We start from the raw sequence: 15,702 nt of genomic DNA on the forward strand, positions 1-15,702 counted from the left end.
AGTCAGATTCATAACAAAAGAGCACAGCAATGATATTGGTGTCTAGTTTGCCAAAACACTAAATAAAACAATGTAAAATGCTGCCTTTTGTACAATGGGACTCTCTGAAGCATCATTAGTTTCCACTGTACACTTAAGGCCTCAGGCCCCAAAACATTCCACACTGTACCTGACGTGAAATGAAATGTAAACACAATCTTGTCCCTTGGGAACCCAACATTCCCAATGTGCTTTACAGTTATCAGGGTGTATTTTCTAATGCAGCGATCTAGGGGTGTGGCATCTATGACCACTGTGTGCACTGTATGTAAGGTTAACCATACAAAAGATTAAATCTTTTCTTCCAGGCATTCTATCAATAATTCGTATATTTGGCACAAGTACTATGTGGGATGTGCAATCACTTTATAAGTCACAAAGTGGTATCTCCAATTCTTCTTAGGTGAATGATGGAATGGCTACATGAACCAATTGGCCTGGCTTTCCCAAGACATGGATAACCAAGACAAGATAAGCATACAGGCTAAGGTATAATCCCTTACACAATTGTCTATTTCTATGTTCAGAAACACTGAATTTCTGGCAAAGAAAAGCAGATTTTTCCCAGCTTCCCTATGCCCATTTTCTTATGGGCTAAGAGGCAGCTTTGTCTCTTGATATGCATAACCCTAATAGCTTTTCATAGTCAAAATGTATCTCCAGAAGCTGTTTTCTGTGTCACTATGACTGTCTACCTACAAAGCCTTGCTTTTATGTAACAATTGCTCCCTCTTATCAGAGTGCTCAGAATTAATCATCCACCTCAGTGCTTTGTAGCTCATTTTCCAGTTGTTTAATTTTCTGTGCTTTCCCGACCCAAATACTTTTAAAACCCTGGGGGAAAAAACAGTTTTTGAAAAAGTATGTAATGGATTCTTCACAGAGAACCTGAGGCATTTCTTTAAAATCTCAAAAACTTCCTCTGTTGGATGCTGAGGCTAAAATACAATAAAACCTCAAAAAGTATGTCATATAATCCAATTTTAATCACACACAAACACATACATACATGAACATATGTATTTATATCAAGAGAGATGTCTGAAACAAAATACAGTAAAAGTATAAAAAGTTTCTATCTTTAGGTTATAGAATTATTGATTTTATTTTTTATATTCTTTTGAATTTTATCATTTAACAAAAAAAAATTTCTATAATTTCATAAATAACTCATAGCTATACCCAGAAAAGAGCCACTAATTCTTGTCTTAAGCCACAAAACACAAATAGTCCACTTCTGAATACTCCAAGCCTAACTATGCAGCCTGTAAAACATTTCTGGTCCCGACTCTTGCTCTTACTGAAATTTGGTTATTTTATTGTTCACTTGCATCTCAACTAGAATTGAATAGGGAGGAGATAAAAAGAGATGAAACACCAATTAACATCTTTGCTACTTTACAGCAGATTCACAGGAAGTTACTTCTCAAAAGAGAATGCATGAAATTTTGGCCAAAATAAGGTTTTCAAATTATGTTATCAACTTCCTGTAAACTAGATAGACTTCACTTTACCAATATCATATATACCGGTAACTCAACATTTGTCCTACTTTTACTTCTTTGGATATTTGCAAATTTAAGAATTCTAGAAAGCCTTAGACATAAGCCCTGAAACTGTAAACCTACTGGAAGAAAACATAGGAGAAAAGCTCTCTGATAATGGTCTGGGCAATGATTTTTTTTTGTTATGTGACCCTAAAGACAGGCAACAAAAGCAAAATAGACAACCGAGATCACATCAACCAAAAGGCTGTTCCACAGCAAAGGAAACCACAGCGTGAAGAGGTGACCTATGGAATGGAGGAAAATACCTGCACACCTTACATATGATAAGAAGTTAATGTCCAAAATATATAAAGAACTCAAACAGTAAGAAAACAAATGTTCCAATCAAAAAACAGACAAAGGGCCTGAATTGATATTTTTCAAAAGAAGACATACACATGGCCAACAGGTATATAAAAAATGCTGGACATCACTAATCATCAGGGAAATGCAAATTAAAACCACAGTGAGATATCACCTCAAACCTGGTAGAATGTCTACCATAAAAAAGGCAAAACATAAGTGTCGGCAAGGATGTAAAGAAAAGGGAATCCTTGTATACTGTTGGTGGGAATATTAATCAGTACAGCTATTATGGAAAACAGTATGTTGGCTCCTCAAAAAATTAGAAATAGAACTACCATGTGATTGAAGAATCCCATTTCTGGGTACATATCCAAGGAAAATGAAATCGGTATGTTGAAGAGATAGCTGCATTCCTGTGTTCATTGCAACATTACAAGAGCCAAGATATGGAATAAACCTAAGTGTCCATCAATGAATGAATGGATAAAGAAAACGTGGTGCATATACACAATGGAGTACTATTCAGCCTTAAAAAAGAATGAAATTTTGTCATTTGCAACAACATGAATGAACCTGGAGGACATTATATTAAGTGAAATAAGCCAGGCACGGAAAGGCAAATACTGCATGATTTCACTCATACATAAAATCCAGAGAAGTTGAATCCTTCGAGGCCGAGTATACCGGTAGTTGCCAGAGCCTGGGGGTAGGAGAATTATGGTCAAAGGATACAAAATTTCAGTTAGACAGGAGGAATAACTTCAGGAGATTTATTGTGTATCATGACCACTGTAATTAATAACGATATATATTGTATACTGAAAGTTGCTAAAGAGTAGATTTTAACTGTTTTGCCACACAAAAATGATAAATATGGGAGGTAACGCATATGTTAACTAGTTTGATTTAGGTACCCTATAATGTACATGTATATCAACACATCATGTTGTATACTATAAATATATTCAATATTAATTTTTCTTTAAAAAAAACTGCAAAAAAATAGGTCTAGCATTGAAACTCATATCAGAAGTCTTTTAGTTTAATACTTATCCAACACAAGCCAAACTGTTTTATCACATCACCAATATGTAACCGTTCAATCTCTTCTTGAACACTTTCAGCAATGGAGACTCGCCTCCCAAAAAGCTCTCAGAAGAAAACTTCTGTTTTCTTTCTCTCTCATCACCTTTCCATTTCAACCCCCTTCATCTACTCAGAACCACCCTACTCAGGATCTCCACTTTTTCTGAAATGTGTGTGTAAGTGCAGACAGCACGAATGTAAGAAAGCGATGCAATGCTCCTTCCAAACATAAGGCTCTGGAAGCTAGCAGGGAGCACGCACACCTCCTTAGGCAGGTCAGAAATAAGGTGATGGAAAAAGAACATTTGAAGCAGGCCCTGAAAGATTGATCATATTTTGATGGGTGAAGAAGAGGAGAAAACAGTATGAGAAAAGGCACTCTCAGGAAGCAAAATTGGTACTCTGTTTGGCAGGAATTTCAAACATTTGTAGAGGGTAGTAGGGCTAGAAGAATAATCTGAGGCCATCTTAGGGAAAGCTTGAAGACTCCAAGGGTTCCTGTACTGGGCAATGACAAACCAAGAAAAATGTCAACTAGGAAAGTAGCTTGATCATGCAGGTGTCCTGGAACACTGTATCACATCATCTGGCTGTTAAGGGAAGAAGAAATAATTTCTTCTATTATTTATTTCACAGTTGGAGCAATTGACATTACACATATAACAGCATATACTTGATTTTTAAATATATTGAAAAACACAGTCTATACACAAATTAAGTATCTGTATTTCATGTCAACATTATAACAAATCTGTGAGGGCATAAAGATGAACAGAACATTGTTTTAACTTCAACGTTTACAGTGTTTACAGTGTACTGAGATAAGTTGACTTAATGTAATAAATGAGGAAGAACAAAATAAGTTTTAAACAGTAATAGACTGAGTTCACTGGGAAGAATAATTAATTTGACTGAAGGCATCTGGGAAAACTCCACATAAAAAGTATCATTTTTACTGAGCATTAAAGGATACGTAAATTCTGAAGGGTAAATAAAATAAGGGGGAAAATATTCCAAGATATAGGTATAATATAAAGTGATGGCCTAAATTAAATCTCCAGAACCATATATGAGTGTTTCTGAGAGACAGAGAGTATGTATGTGTTGTTCTTTTACGTGATGGTCACTCAGGTGAGGCCACAGAGGAGACACAGGAGAGTCTCAGGAAAACAAAGTTTATTATATTCACAGGTCCTGAAGACAAGAGGCACACCCAGGGCCACATGTGGAAGCCTCAGGGCTCAGCAGCAAGGGGAAGGCATAGACTAGAGCCTTTACTGGATTTCCTCAAAAAAGGCAAGGCAGGGCATGGTAAACAGGTTAAGATTATCCAGTTTGAATAACTCCAGCAGGCTCTAAACTGTATGAGTGGTTCCTAGTTGCTGGGTACCTGGCCCTGGGATGATTAAGGCAGAGAAATATTGTACAGGCCAGACAGCGGAGATATGTATGGCTCAGGATTGGTTAGTGTGCCTATTAAAGACGTGTCCCTGGCCAAGCCCTTTGCTAGCTCTGAAAACTGTCTGGTCCTAGGAGGGGCAGTCTCTCCAGCCAGAAAGGTTTTTAAGATGTCAAAACATTGTAACATATAGAAGATAAAAAACACAAACAACACAAAGTATGTGTGTGTTGAGAGAAGGGAGGGAAAGAAAATAATTTTGTTAAATATTTGTACTTATTATTTATTTACCATTGTTATGCTGTCTTCACAGAACATTAAGTTCCCAGAGGGCAGAAATGTTACCTTTTAAAGATTAATCTTCAGTGTGCATAATGTAGTATAATTAATAAATTAAATAATTATTCAACTAGTTGCCAAGTCATCATAATACATTTTAATGACTTTTGAAGAATTAAAAAAAACCCACAAAACGAACATAGAAATAGCTGTTACTGTCTGAAGCTGAGATTAAGGCATCTCTGTTCAGGCCACACACTAGGAGGATAATTAAACTGTGGCTCATTCACATTAATATTCCGTCCTTCATTCAGCAGCCATTATTTAGCACTCATCATGTGCTAAGTACTTTGAAGACAACAAGGGATATAAAGGTGAATAAAGGATGTTCTTTTTACTCAAAAAGCTCATAATCAAGGCGAAGGCATGTTGAAGAAACTTGTCCAACTGCCCATATGTGCCATTTCATTCAGGGTTTTTCTGATTTCTTCCTCTTGGCATCATTTAATTTGTTTTTCTACCAGTTCTCCCCTCACTCCCCACCCACTTTCACTTTCTCTAAACTAACAAGTTAGAGCTCAAGGCTTAATGAGATTCAGGATCAACTCTTTGGGCAAGAATATTTCAAGATGGTGCTGTCCATTCGACATCTTATCATCACATTGGGAAGCCAGAATGTCTGGTTATTTAACTTTTAATGATAATCACTGGGGTTCAGGTGGAGGCAACCTGAACCTTCCACTGTCAAGTTTCTATCAACCTTTCCCATAACATTAATGTTACTGATGATCACTGCCTGAGTCAATTATTTTAAGCAGAGTGTCTTTAAGTTCTATTATTCCCTCCATATGTACTAGCTGGAGTTCTTTGGTAGAGAAGAGCTCTCCCTCATTGACCACAGCTGTTTGATTACTCTGAGATCCAGTCCCTTTAGGACAGGCAGGATAAAAGCTTAATTCATTCCCATTATAGTAATTACCAATTTTCAGAGGAAGGAGTTGGTGCCTTAGCACCTTCAAAGGATAACTAATAATTATTTTGTTTTGTTTTGTATATTTGGTTTGCCTGCTCTCTTTCTCATTACCATGAACTCGTAAATTTTTATACATTCAGTGTGTTTTAATCCATTGTAGTCATTCCTGTTGATGTTAGAATATGATGATCTGGTCAGTATCCTTGAAGCTGATCACTGTGCCCTTTCACATGACCCTGCTGGTTTTACTATTCCAGACCTGGAATCAGAAATTTCTTTAAAGAGTCCTGATACCTTTTAGAAAGAAGTATTATTTAGAAATAACAATCTGGGCGATATAGATGCTTATTGCTACTGAGTTAGTCACTTTTATGTCTATGTCCTTTCAGGGCAAGAGTTAGAAACTCTATTTTTTGTTTCTATACCTATGAAACAAAACATGATCTAATTCTGATATTTCTACTTAATCTTATACAGTTTTAACTTATTGGATTTGATTTTTTTCCCGTTACACTAAGGTTTTGGTTCCAACTATGTTTATATAATTTCTTATTTATTATATCCACAACAGTAGAAAAATTAAAATGCCAACATTACTACAAACAATAAAACCAACGAATTAAGTTTATAATTTCTTGCTGTTCTTTTTATCCTTAAAATATAACCCACTAAGAGTGTTCAGTTCAAGCACCAGGTTTTGAAGTCACTCTAATTTTTTACTAACTAATTATGTCATAATATAATATTCAATTACATACATTTATTTCAGCTAGTTTTCAAATTCTATAATTTAAAAAAAAATTATTTTTGCCCATTTTTCTAGTGTCAATTTTGTACTTCTCAATTTTTAGGAGCTCTTCATAAAATAACTTCCTGTTATTCTGGTATAAACATTTTTTGGGCAGTTGTTTTTGTATTTTTCTATTTGCTTACATTATATTTAAGCCTTATAAAACATTTTTATTTTTATGTAGTTTAATGAATTGCTTTTGGGTTTTAAGGCATAACTGAAAGATTTCTCTTTTCCTAGATTATAAAGAAATCCATACAAATTTTCTTCTGGTACCTGAATCATTATATTTTTACATTTAAATTTCTAATACATTTGGAATTTATCCTGGCGTATGGCATGAGGTACAGACTCAATTTTGTATTTTTCCAAATGGCTACCATTTGCCCCAATACCATTTGTTTAAGAATTCACTCAAGTAGCTGACTTGAGATCATCATCTTTATCATATCCTAGATTTCCTACACAATTGGATTTAATCCTAGATTTAGAATCTTAAATCTGTCCCATTGGTCTATTGGGCTGTTAGGTATCAATACCAACGACATGATACTGTGTGAAATGTTTAAGCTTCAGTGTTTTAAAATCAGGGAGAGCTTGCTCCATCACCCTCTCATCTCCCCCACCTCCAGCTCCTGCTAATATCACTTTTCTTTGCCGGGATTTTCCCAGCTATTCTTTCTGGCATATTTCTTCTCATGATCCTTACAGTCAACTTGTCTGGATTAGAGAGTAAGGGAGAAGTGGGAAGCGGAGGGGGAGGGGAAAATAATAGTGGTATTTATTTAGTGATCACCTTAAATGTACAGATTTAAGGAGAATTAAGAGCTTTATGTTCAATCTTTTTATCCAACAACAGGGCACATATTTCCGTTTGTTCAAATCTTTTTTCATGCCTTTCAGGAGTTTTTAAACATTTTCTTTATATAGGTTTTACCCATTTCTTGTGAATTTTATTGCAAAGAATTTTATATTCATTTGTTGCTACTGTAAATTGGGGTCTTACAGTAAGTCTTCTATTTGTATATATGAAGGCTATTGATTTCTCAGGCTATTTTTTAATCCACTTAAAGGCAAACCATTTTCTTTAGCTTACTAAAAGCAAATAAAGATTTTTTATTTGTAATATAATTTTGTTTGGTGGAAGGCACAGGACCCACAGCACCTACTCTTTCTAAACAAGAATATTCCCACTGCGGAACTGAAGGGTGTATGCAGCACAAGGAAGGGCAAATACTCACCTTTGTGTATTCATCTTTGGCCTTGATGAGCATTCGTAAAATATCTACTTCTTTGCCCTCTCCTGAATTGAGGATCATTGGGGAGATTCCCGCTCCAGTTCCCTGATGGGCTTTCAACTGTTCATACTGAGTTAGGCTAGAAAAACGGGGGAACATCCACACAAGAAAAACCAATTCAATACAAACAGTGTTTAAAACCACCCCAGTTCTCACCTAGTCGTCTTCATCCTGTTATAACCATATTAGAAATAAGGCTGCTTAGGAATTTAAAGGAGAAAAATGAGAGTTGAGGTCCTGAATTCACTGACTACGTAGGTGAATCTAGGGTAGGAGTCAGCAAACCTGCAAGGCAATTCCAGCCCACCACCTGTTTTTGTAAAGAAGGTCACAAACACAGCCGTGCTCAACACAGCCATGCTCATCTGTTTACGTATTGTTTATGGCTGCTTTCGCATTACAAAGGCGGAATTCTATAGTTGGAACAGAAATCCTATGGACTGCAAAGTCTAAAATACTCACTCTCTGATCCCTTTCAGAAAAGTCTGCCAACTCCTCACATAGTACATTCAGAAGGACGCTCTCATTAGCTGCTAAGGAAACCCAATTTAAAGTTCTGAAATAATGAGGAAAGTACCCCCCACTTTACATACAGCCTTGAAGTCAAAGCAAGGTTGATTCTAGCAACTCAAATCCTGTAGTTCTCTGGCAGTTTCAAAACATGGTAAAGATTCCATTCTAACCCTGAGAAGAGGGGCCATTTAAAAAAGCACTTAGAACAATGAGTTCTTCTGTTGCCTGAAAAACAATACAGAAGAGACCAGATTGCTCCCATCACCTAGCAAAATACACGTTCCCCTTATGTGCTGTGACTTTCAGCTAACATTCTTATTATTGCCATGAAGTTTATGGTAAAAAAGATCTGAGCTTACTGAGAGACTTAATTCTTACTGGGGAGGGGGTCTGAATTCACGCAAATCAGCTGCTTACTGCTAGTAAATAATCGATTTCTTGCCCGAGCTGTTGGGTAATTACTGCAGAACGCTGACAACTTTAACATGGCCTCTTGGCTGAGCTACAGGGTATTTTTTAATCTATATGAAATCTTACTATTATTATCTGCTGCACAAGTTACAGTAACATGACTGTTCTAGGAACTAGCTGTTACAGTGGTAAACAGTTTGAATACACTTAATCACCATCTGCACCTTGAGCTACTTAACTAAAATTAGCTATCTCTAGATAGACTTTCAGGAATCTATCTTATTTCTTAAAAGGTGCTCCCTGTTTTTCCTTTCCATGAGGTCACTTTCTAGTCATTTCCTTGCTCCAGGATTTAAAAGTGGGGATTGATTCTTTTGCAGACAGAGCTGCAGTGTCAGACCCATGTGGTAGCAGCCATCCTATGTGCTTGGCTGTGTCCAGTCCCAGGCTGTGACACAGCACGTGCAAGAAACTCATCTCACTCTGAGGCTCTTACCCATCCCCATTGATGGCAGGGAAATAACTGCCTCACCATGAGCAGGCCCTCGGCTCAAGAATTGATCAGTCAACCAATTGCAGAGCAGAGAGCAAGCCCTCCCCTTTCAATGCAATCAGGGAAGCCAAGAGTGGGAAAGACAGACAGCAATTTTAAAGTTTCCCAAAATGCAGAATGGGACAAATCACAAGGTACCATGAGATTAAAAGAAAGAGATTAGGCTGGGCGTGGTGGTTCACACCTGTAATCCCAGTACTTTGGGAGGCCGAGGTAGGTGGATTACAAGGTCAGGAGTTGGAGACCAGCCTGGCCAACATGGTGAAACCCCCTCTCTACTAAAAATACAAAAAATTAGCCAGGCACGGTGGTGCACACCTGTAATCCCAGCTACTCAGGAGGCTGAGGCAGGAGAATCGCTTGAACCCAGGAGGCAGAGATTGCAGTGAGCAAAGGTTGTGCCATTGCACTTCAGCCTGGGTGACAAAGCAAGATTCCGTTTCAAGAAAAAAAAAAGAAAGATACTAGTAACAAGGAAGAGAGAGATGGTTGACTGATCACTAAACTAATAGTAACTCAGCAATTTCTAAGAAGTTTGAAAATAAAGACTATCCTAAGTACTCAGTGTCTGAGACATGGGAGGAAATTCTGAGCTCCCACAAACATGTATAACAGTTAAAGGAAGGCATTTGGGGGAGGAAGGAAATGAAAGATTTTACAGAATCCTGAGCAGGCTTTTAGGATGGCTCTGAATGTTCTTTTTACTGACAGGCATGTTGATAACTTTTCAAAGCAAAGAATTGCTAATTTATAAATGAAAATATTAAAGAAAACTGCCATCTGGAACAATTCATATATATTTCACAGAGACAGGAAAATATGAGTCATTCCAGATGATAAATATTACCTAGTAAAAATGTGGCAAGTTGTTTCTTATGTCTATTTCTCATTTATTAATTAATACTAAATGTTTGCCTAACCACTGTGAAAATAATTGCTGTGGAGATATATTCTGTTAAGATTATAGTATAGTTACATACATACTTTTGTAGAAATACAAATGAAAGCACCAGGTCCTGAAAAATATTTAGCCTTTTAGCACTTACTTTTTCATAAGCTCTGCAATTCTTTGGCATTCTTCCTTATCATAAAACCAAATTCCATAGATGGACACTGCAAAAAACACATCAAACAAATTATGAGCATATTCAAAACTACAAAATAGAAAAAAATTTCCTTTTCCGTCTTAAATACATGATAATCTATGTATTGAATTGATTTATTCAATAATTATTGAATAAATAAAATCAATCATTGGGGTTAAAGCTCAAAAATACAGCACTGAGCCAGGCGCACAGTGGCTCATATTTGTAATCCCAGTACTTTGGGATCACCTAAGTCAGGAATTCAAGACCAGCCTGGCCATCATGGTGAAACCCGTCTCCACTGAAAATACAAAAAAGAATTAGCCAGGCGTGATGGTGGGTGCCCATCTACACCAGGATCCCAGCTACTCAGGATGCAGCTACTGGTAATCCCAGCCACTCAGGATGCAGAAGCAGGAGAATCACTTGAACCTGGGAGGTGGAGATTGCAGTGAGCGAAGATCGTGCCATTGCACTCCAGCCTGGGCGAAAAGAGCAAAACTCTGTCTCAAAAACAAAACAAAACAAAACAAAAAAGCAGCATCAAAATATAAGTCCACAGAGAAATCTGTGGTGGTTTTCTGCAAAGACACACACCCACACATAGATACACATATTGAATAAACTGTGTTCTCCTTAAAAATATAGCACCTGAACACATTAGGCATTTGGTAAAATCTTCCTAAACAAATGACTACAGAACTGAAAATGAAATCAGAATTTCTAAACTTCCTGGCTTCAAGATATCATTGTTTCTGCACTCCATTTGCACATTTCATAAAAACATTTCATCTTTATTTTTAAATATTCAGAAGCCTGATACTCAAATTATGCCTAGAAGCCTCCCTCCCCTTCTCCTTCTCTCAGGAACATGTTAACTGAAAAACTGGCTTTTGTAAGCTGTAAGTTAGGGATAGGCCACGGGAAAAAATAAAATGTAATAAACCTCTGGCTTCAAAATGTCTGTACAGAAAATTTAAAACTGCTCAAAGATTAGATATGACTATGATTTCATCATTTAGTAATGAAAGAAACTGACATAATATAGCTGCTATTGATTCATTTAATAATGTTCAAATAAGTTGTATATTTTATATGTGCCTATCTATATCATTTTTATAGCAAAGGCTGAAACAGCTCCAAAAGACATTTATAAATATCTAGTTGAGGATCTGATGGCATTAATCATGTAAGTAATGCATTAACTACACACACATTTAAAAAATCTTCACTGAAAATAGCAACAATATTATGATGGGGCAATGAAAACTGACAAAACATGTTTTTAAAAGAGAAAAAAACTTTAAATTCAAACTTTCCAAACATGTAATTATATCAATAGTCTTTTGCTGTTAAAACAGCTGTGATAAGGCTGGGCGTGGTGGCTCACACCTGTAATCCCAGCACTTTGGGAGGCCAAGGTGGGCAAATCACGAGGTTAAGAGGTCGAGACCATCCTGGCCAACATGGTGAAACCCGTCTCTACTAAAAATACAAAAATTAGCTGGGCGTGGTGGTACATGCCTGTAATCCCAGCTACTCAGGAGGCTGAGGCAGGTGAATAGCTTGAACCCAGGAAGCGGAGGTTGAAGTGAGCCGAGATCGTGTCACTGCACTCCAGCCTGGTGACAGGGAAAGACTCCGTCTCAAAAAACAAAAACAAACAAACAAACAAAACCCAGCTGTGATAGTCTAACTACATCTTTTTTTCCCCTCTTACCTGACCAGTATCTTGGCATGGAATTTCTGCTTCTTGTCAGTAATAGTTCAGATATCAAAAGGTACAAGAAATGTCTTTATACGTGCTATTTTCAGCAGATATCTTAGAGGAACTTATGAATCTGAATTACTAACTTGGCAAAAGGTGGCAATAGGGCTTTAAACTTTGTTTTGCAATTATCAGTGTACCAGAAATCTTTTATCTTACCTACCTGCATGTGAAGGGTGGGCAAGGGGGAGGGGAAGTGAGGGAAAAAAAATTCCAGCTTTTTCTTGAACAGGACCATTTTACCTCTTAGCTGGAAATATATACATATTTTCCTCCTTGGTATACGGACTTTTTTTTTTTTTTTAAAGAACATCTGAGTTCTGAAGTCCATGTGCTATGAGAGCTTTTACATCAAAACAAAATTCTTTCATCTTCAGATTACTAAATGTGTATCTTGAAACTTCATATTCAAGGTTGCTTCCAGTCCATCAACAATAATTCCCTACCTCGATTCCCTACACAGATTCCAACACTAACCTGCCTACCCTGACTTTCTTGAAGTCAAAGCAGATTGGATCACTGACATTCAACCACTAATAAATCTGAATATGTTTGTGTGTCTTGGTGACTTCAACCTTAGTTACAAAACTAGGAGCCTGGTCTATTGTTTTAGTTACAGTGTAAGTTTTCTTTCCTTGAAGACTGGCTTTTCCAAAACTATCAGAGGAGAAAGGTGGCAGTAAGAGAGAAAAACAGGGCATAACTCAGAAACCCAAGGCGCAATGGCAGAGGAAAAACCGGCCATTGGTATCTCATAAGTAGGCTCTATTAATAGAAATATTATGGGTGTCTTTTGTTTGATGTTATACATTTGTGGCATCTGACATAAGGAATTAGGTTTTCATAGGGTGGGATGCCAAGGAAACTGTTGATACAAATAGAAGAGCAGTTTGACACTGTCACTACTAGGAGATAACTGAAATGCAGATTTAGGGAGGGAAAATGGTATGGAACATCTCTCAAATGTCAAAGCAAAATGAAGGAATGATTGGGTTAGCAGTAATTATTTAAGACATTGTGAAGACTTCTTTAGGTCCCAACCATTTATCTCTAAAGCAGCATGGCTTTAAAAATTAAAATGGGATCACTTTGAGATAACTCTTTTGATCCCAGTTTAGTCTGGATAGAAAATTTAAATAGCCAAGAGGGAGAAGAAAACATGAACCAAGAGTTCTGGTTACTCAAAAGTGGCACCAAGATAAAATGTAGAACTGGGCCTAACTCTCTTCTCCCTAAAATAGTTTTGAAACTTGAGCTGCATTCCCCTGGGAAAGAGGCTGTGAATTCCATTAAAGTACACATTCCAACTGAAGTTTCCTGCCTCCTAGCTCTAAGGTCTACCAACCCCTGGGCAAACCTATCACTCTTTCACACAAGAGGGTCAATCAAAGCAGTCTGTGGAGATATATAAAAACCAGAGATCATCATGCCTTAGGGAGGTGATGAGCTGACAGGCTGACAGAAACCATGAAGTTCACATTTCAATCCAAGTTTTCCCGTAAAGCCACTGGGTGAGAGGCCCACCCGTACATAGGCAGAGAGCAGAGCAGGGAAGACAGAAAATATAAGGTTGAAAAGAATCAGGCAAGAAGGTGTTTTTTTGTGTGTTTTGTTTTGTTTTTTAGAATTCTAAAACTTAAAGTAATTACTATAACCTAAACTTGCAGCGATGTGATATGGCCATGTAAACTTCTGTGGCACTGAAATGTTACTGCGGGAATGGTTTCTGGTTTTTAAAAAATTACAAGAGCTCATGAGCCGGATAATTATTTAGTTTTAAAAATCAACCAATATACATCTGGAAATTCACAATGCTTCGAGCATTTGTTCAGCCTAGTACTCCAGCATACCAGCCGCTTCCCAGCTACCTGTCTGCTGATACAGAGGTCAAATTTAAGGGTACTTTGGTGCATGAAGCTCAACTCAACTGTTTCTACATCTCTCCTGGAGGTAAGAAACCCTAAAGCAAAATAGAAAGTAGGAAGAACATGTTGGAATTTACTCTAAATATTCTAATGCTACCTAGAATGTTACTTCTTCACTGTAAGAACTCATCTCTCCACATTTAATCAGGATTTACCATACACTGTTATGAAATTTTGCCTGTAACTGCACTATCCTGGTTTATGCCATTCTTTGGAAATTCTCAATTGAAAAAAAGTGATGTTTGAGGCAAGAGGCAATGCCATACAGCCCAATCTTCTACTCTCCTTTTAATTCTGTCAGAAAGATCAAGGAGATCAAAATTTCCATATTAGACTTTATGTCTGGATTTTGTAGGTCCACAAAGACAAGGCAGACAGCAAGCTGATTATATTCAATAGTGATATTTTCTTTTTTTAATTTCTTCAACGGAAAAATCAAAAGCTGGTCAAATTTTAAGTGGCTAGTTAAGGGGCCATTAAAGGTAGTATCAGTGTCACTCACATGCACATTTTCATTTGTAACCCTTTGATTCTTATTAGCATGGTGCATTAGTTCATTTTGCATGTTCTCTGGGGATTTGCCTCATCTTGTTTATGTTCCTAATAAATATTTCTATTCAACCTGTTCTTTTAAGATATTTATAATTTGTTTTACATTTTAACCAAAATACCATACAACTCCAAATCATGAATGGTAGCTTGTAATCGTCTAATTAGGACTTGTATAATGTTTGTGCAAATTTTTAAAAGAATATATATATCCATTCAATTAGGAAGTGGATGATAAACACTAATTACATGGGTAAAATTTAAATAGGCAGGACATCTGATTTGGTAATGCTCTTTCTAACGTAATTTCACTAATTCTTCTAAAACGGGTAGGGAAATATGTTTTTCTTAGTATTCAGCAAGGAAAGCATTTAAGTTGCCTCTTTTTACCTGGAAAGCCATGGAAATATGGTAGTGTTAAATCACACAAACCTCTTCTGGGCATCTAAGGATAAACCAAAAATTTAAAAATTCCTTCAAACTCCACTCCTTTCATGAAGTCTTTCTCAAATGAGTAGAATAACATTTTCAATGTAAGGACGGAGAACATCTAATCATGTATTTGTGTAAACACTTGTTTTCAGGGCTTCATTCAAATATAATATTTCTTGATTTACTGTACAATTTATCCATATCAAGCTTTAATAAATGTGACCATATTGATGATGACTAGTTGCTAGCATATGCTACTACACATGCACACACAGCTACTATGCTTTTGAAAGATCCCAGGATATTTTAAAAATCAGAAAAACAGAACCATGACATTTTAGAGCCAGAAGTCAAGTAAGAGGCATGCAGTTCAATAAACTATTTCACTAATGGGGAATCTGTGATCTAACAAGACTAAAAAAGTCAGCCAAAGTCATTTTTCTTGGTTTAATCTGTTTCCCCTAAAATATGCCCTTCCCCCAGCCTTTCAAATGAAATAGATGAAGCATTCAAATTTGTTTTTACATATTTGATTGAGTTCTAGGCTTGGTTATAAAAGACTCGAATGACTCTTTTTAAACCAAAGTCCATGTGGACCCTCAAAAGGAAAAAAAGAAGGATGGAATGAAAGGAGGGGGAAAATCAGTGAGGAAGGGAGGGAGGAAGAGGGAGAAAAAGAGAGAAGAGAAAGAGGCAGGGAATGAAGCTTTCTGGTAGTGGCAGTGTTTTCACAGCAGTAAACACTCGAG

The 15,702-nt window shown here is 36.8% G+C and overlaps 2 protein-coding genes across 26 annotated transcripts in view; one reads left to right on the forward strand and one right to left on the reverse strand.

Moving 5' to 3' along the window:
• Positions 1 to 15,702, reverse strand: part of DCP1B (decapping mRNA 1B) — a 52,671-nt gene that overhangs the window by 10,220 nt on the left and 26,749 nt on the right. For all 5 annotated transcript variants that reach the window (XM_037744602.1, XM_017545525.2, XM_037744603.1 and 2 more), the window contains 2 exons: positions 10,241 to 10,307; positions 7,661 to 7,796 (listed from right to left, as the gene is read on the reverse strand). In XM_037744602.1, the coding sequence (XP_037600530.1) occupies positions 7,661 to 7,796; positions 10,241 to 10,307 (203 nt within the window). The remainder of the gene's footprint in view (positions 1 to 7,660; positions 7,797 to 10,240; positions 10,308 to 15,702) is intronic.
• Positions 12,588 to 15,702, forward strand: part of CACNA1C (calcium voltage-gated channel subunit alpha1 C) — a 705,432-nt gene continuing 702,317 nt past the window's right edge. For 17 of the 21 annotated variants that reach the window (XM_017545494.2, XM_017545500.2, XM_017545495.2 and 14 more), the window contains exon 1: positions 12,588 to 13,997. In XM_017545494.2, coding sequence (XP_017400983.1) covers positions 13,859 to 13,997 — 139 coding nt within the window. In that variant the 5' untranslated portion in view covers positions 12,588 to 13,858. The remainder of the gene's footprint in view (positions 13,998 to 15,702) is intronic. The other 4 variants (XM_017545501.2, XM_017545509.2, XM_017545510.2 and 1 more) reach the window with 1 other exon arrangement.

This window comes from Cebus imitator, unplaced genomic scaffold, assembly GCF_001604975.1.
Source record: "Cebus imitator isolate Cc_AM_T3 unplaced genomic scaffold, Cebus_imitator-1.0 Scaffold179, whole genome shotgun sequence".
Taxonomy (NCBI): domain Eukaryota; kingdom Metazoa; phylum Chordata; class Mammalia; order Primates; family Cebidae; genus Cebus; species Cebus imitator.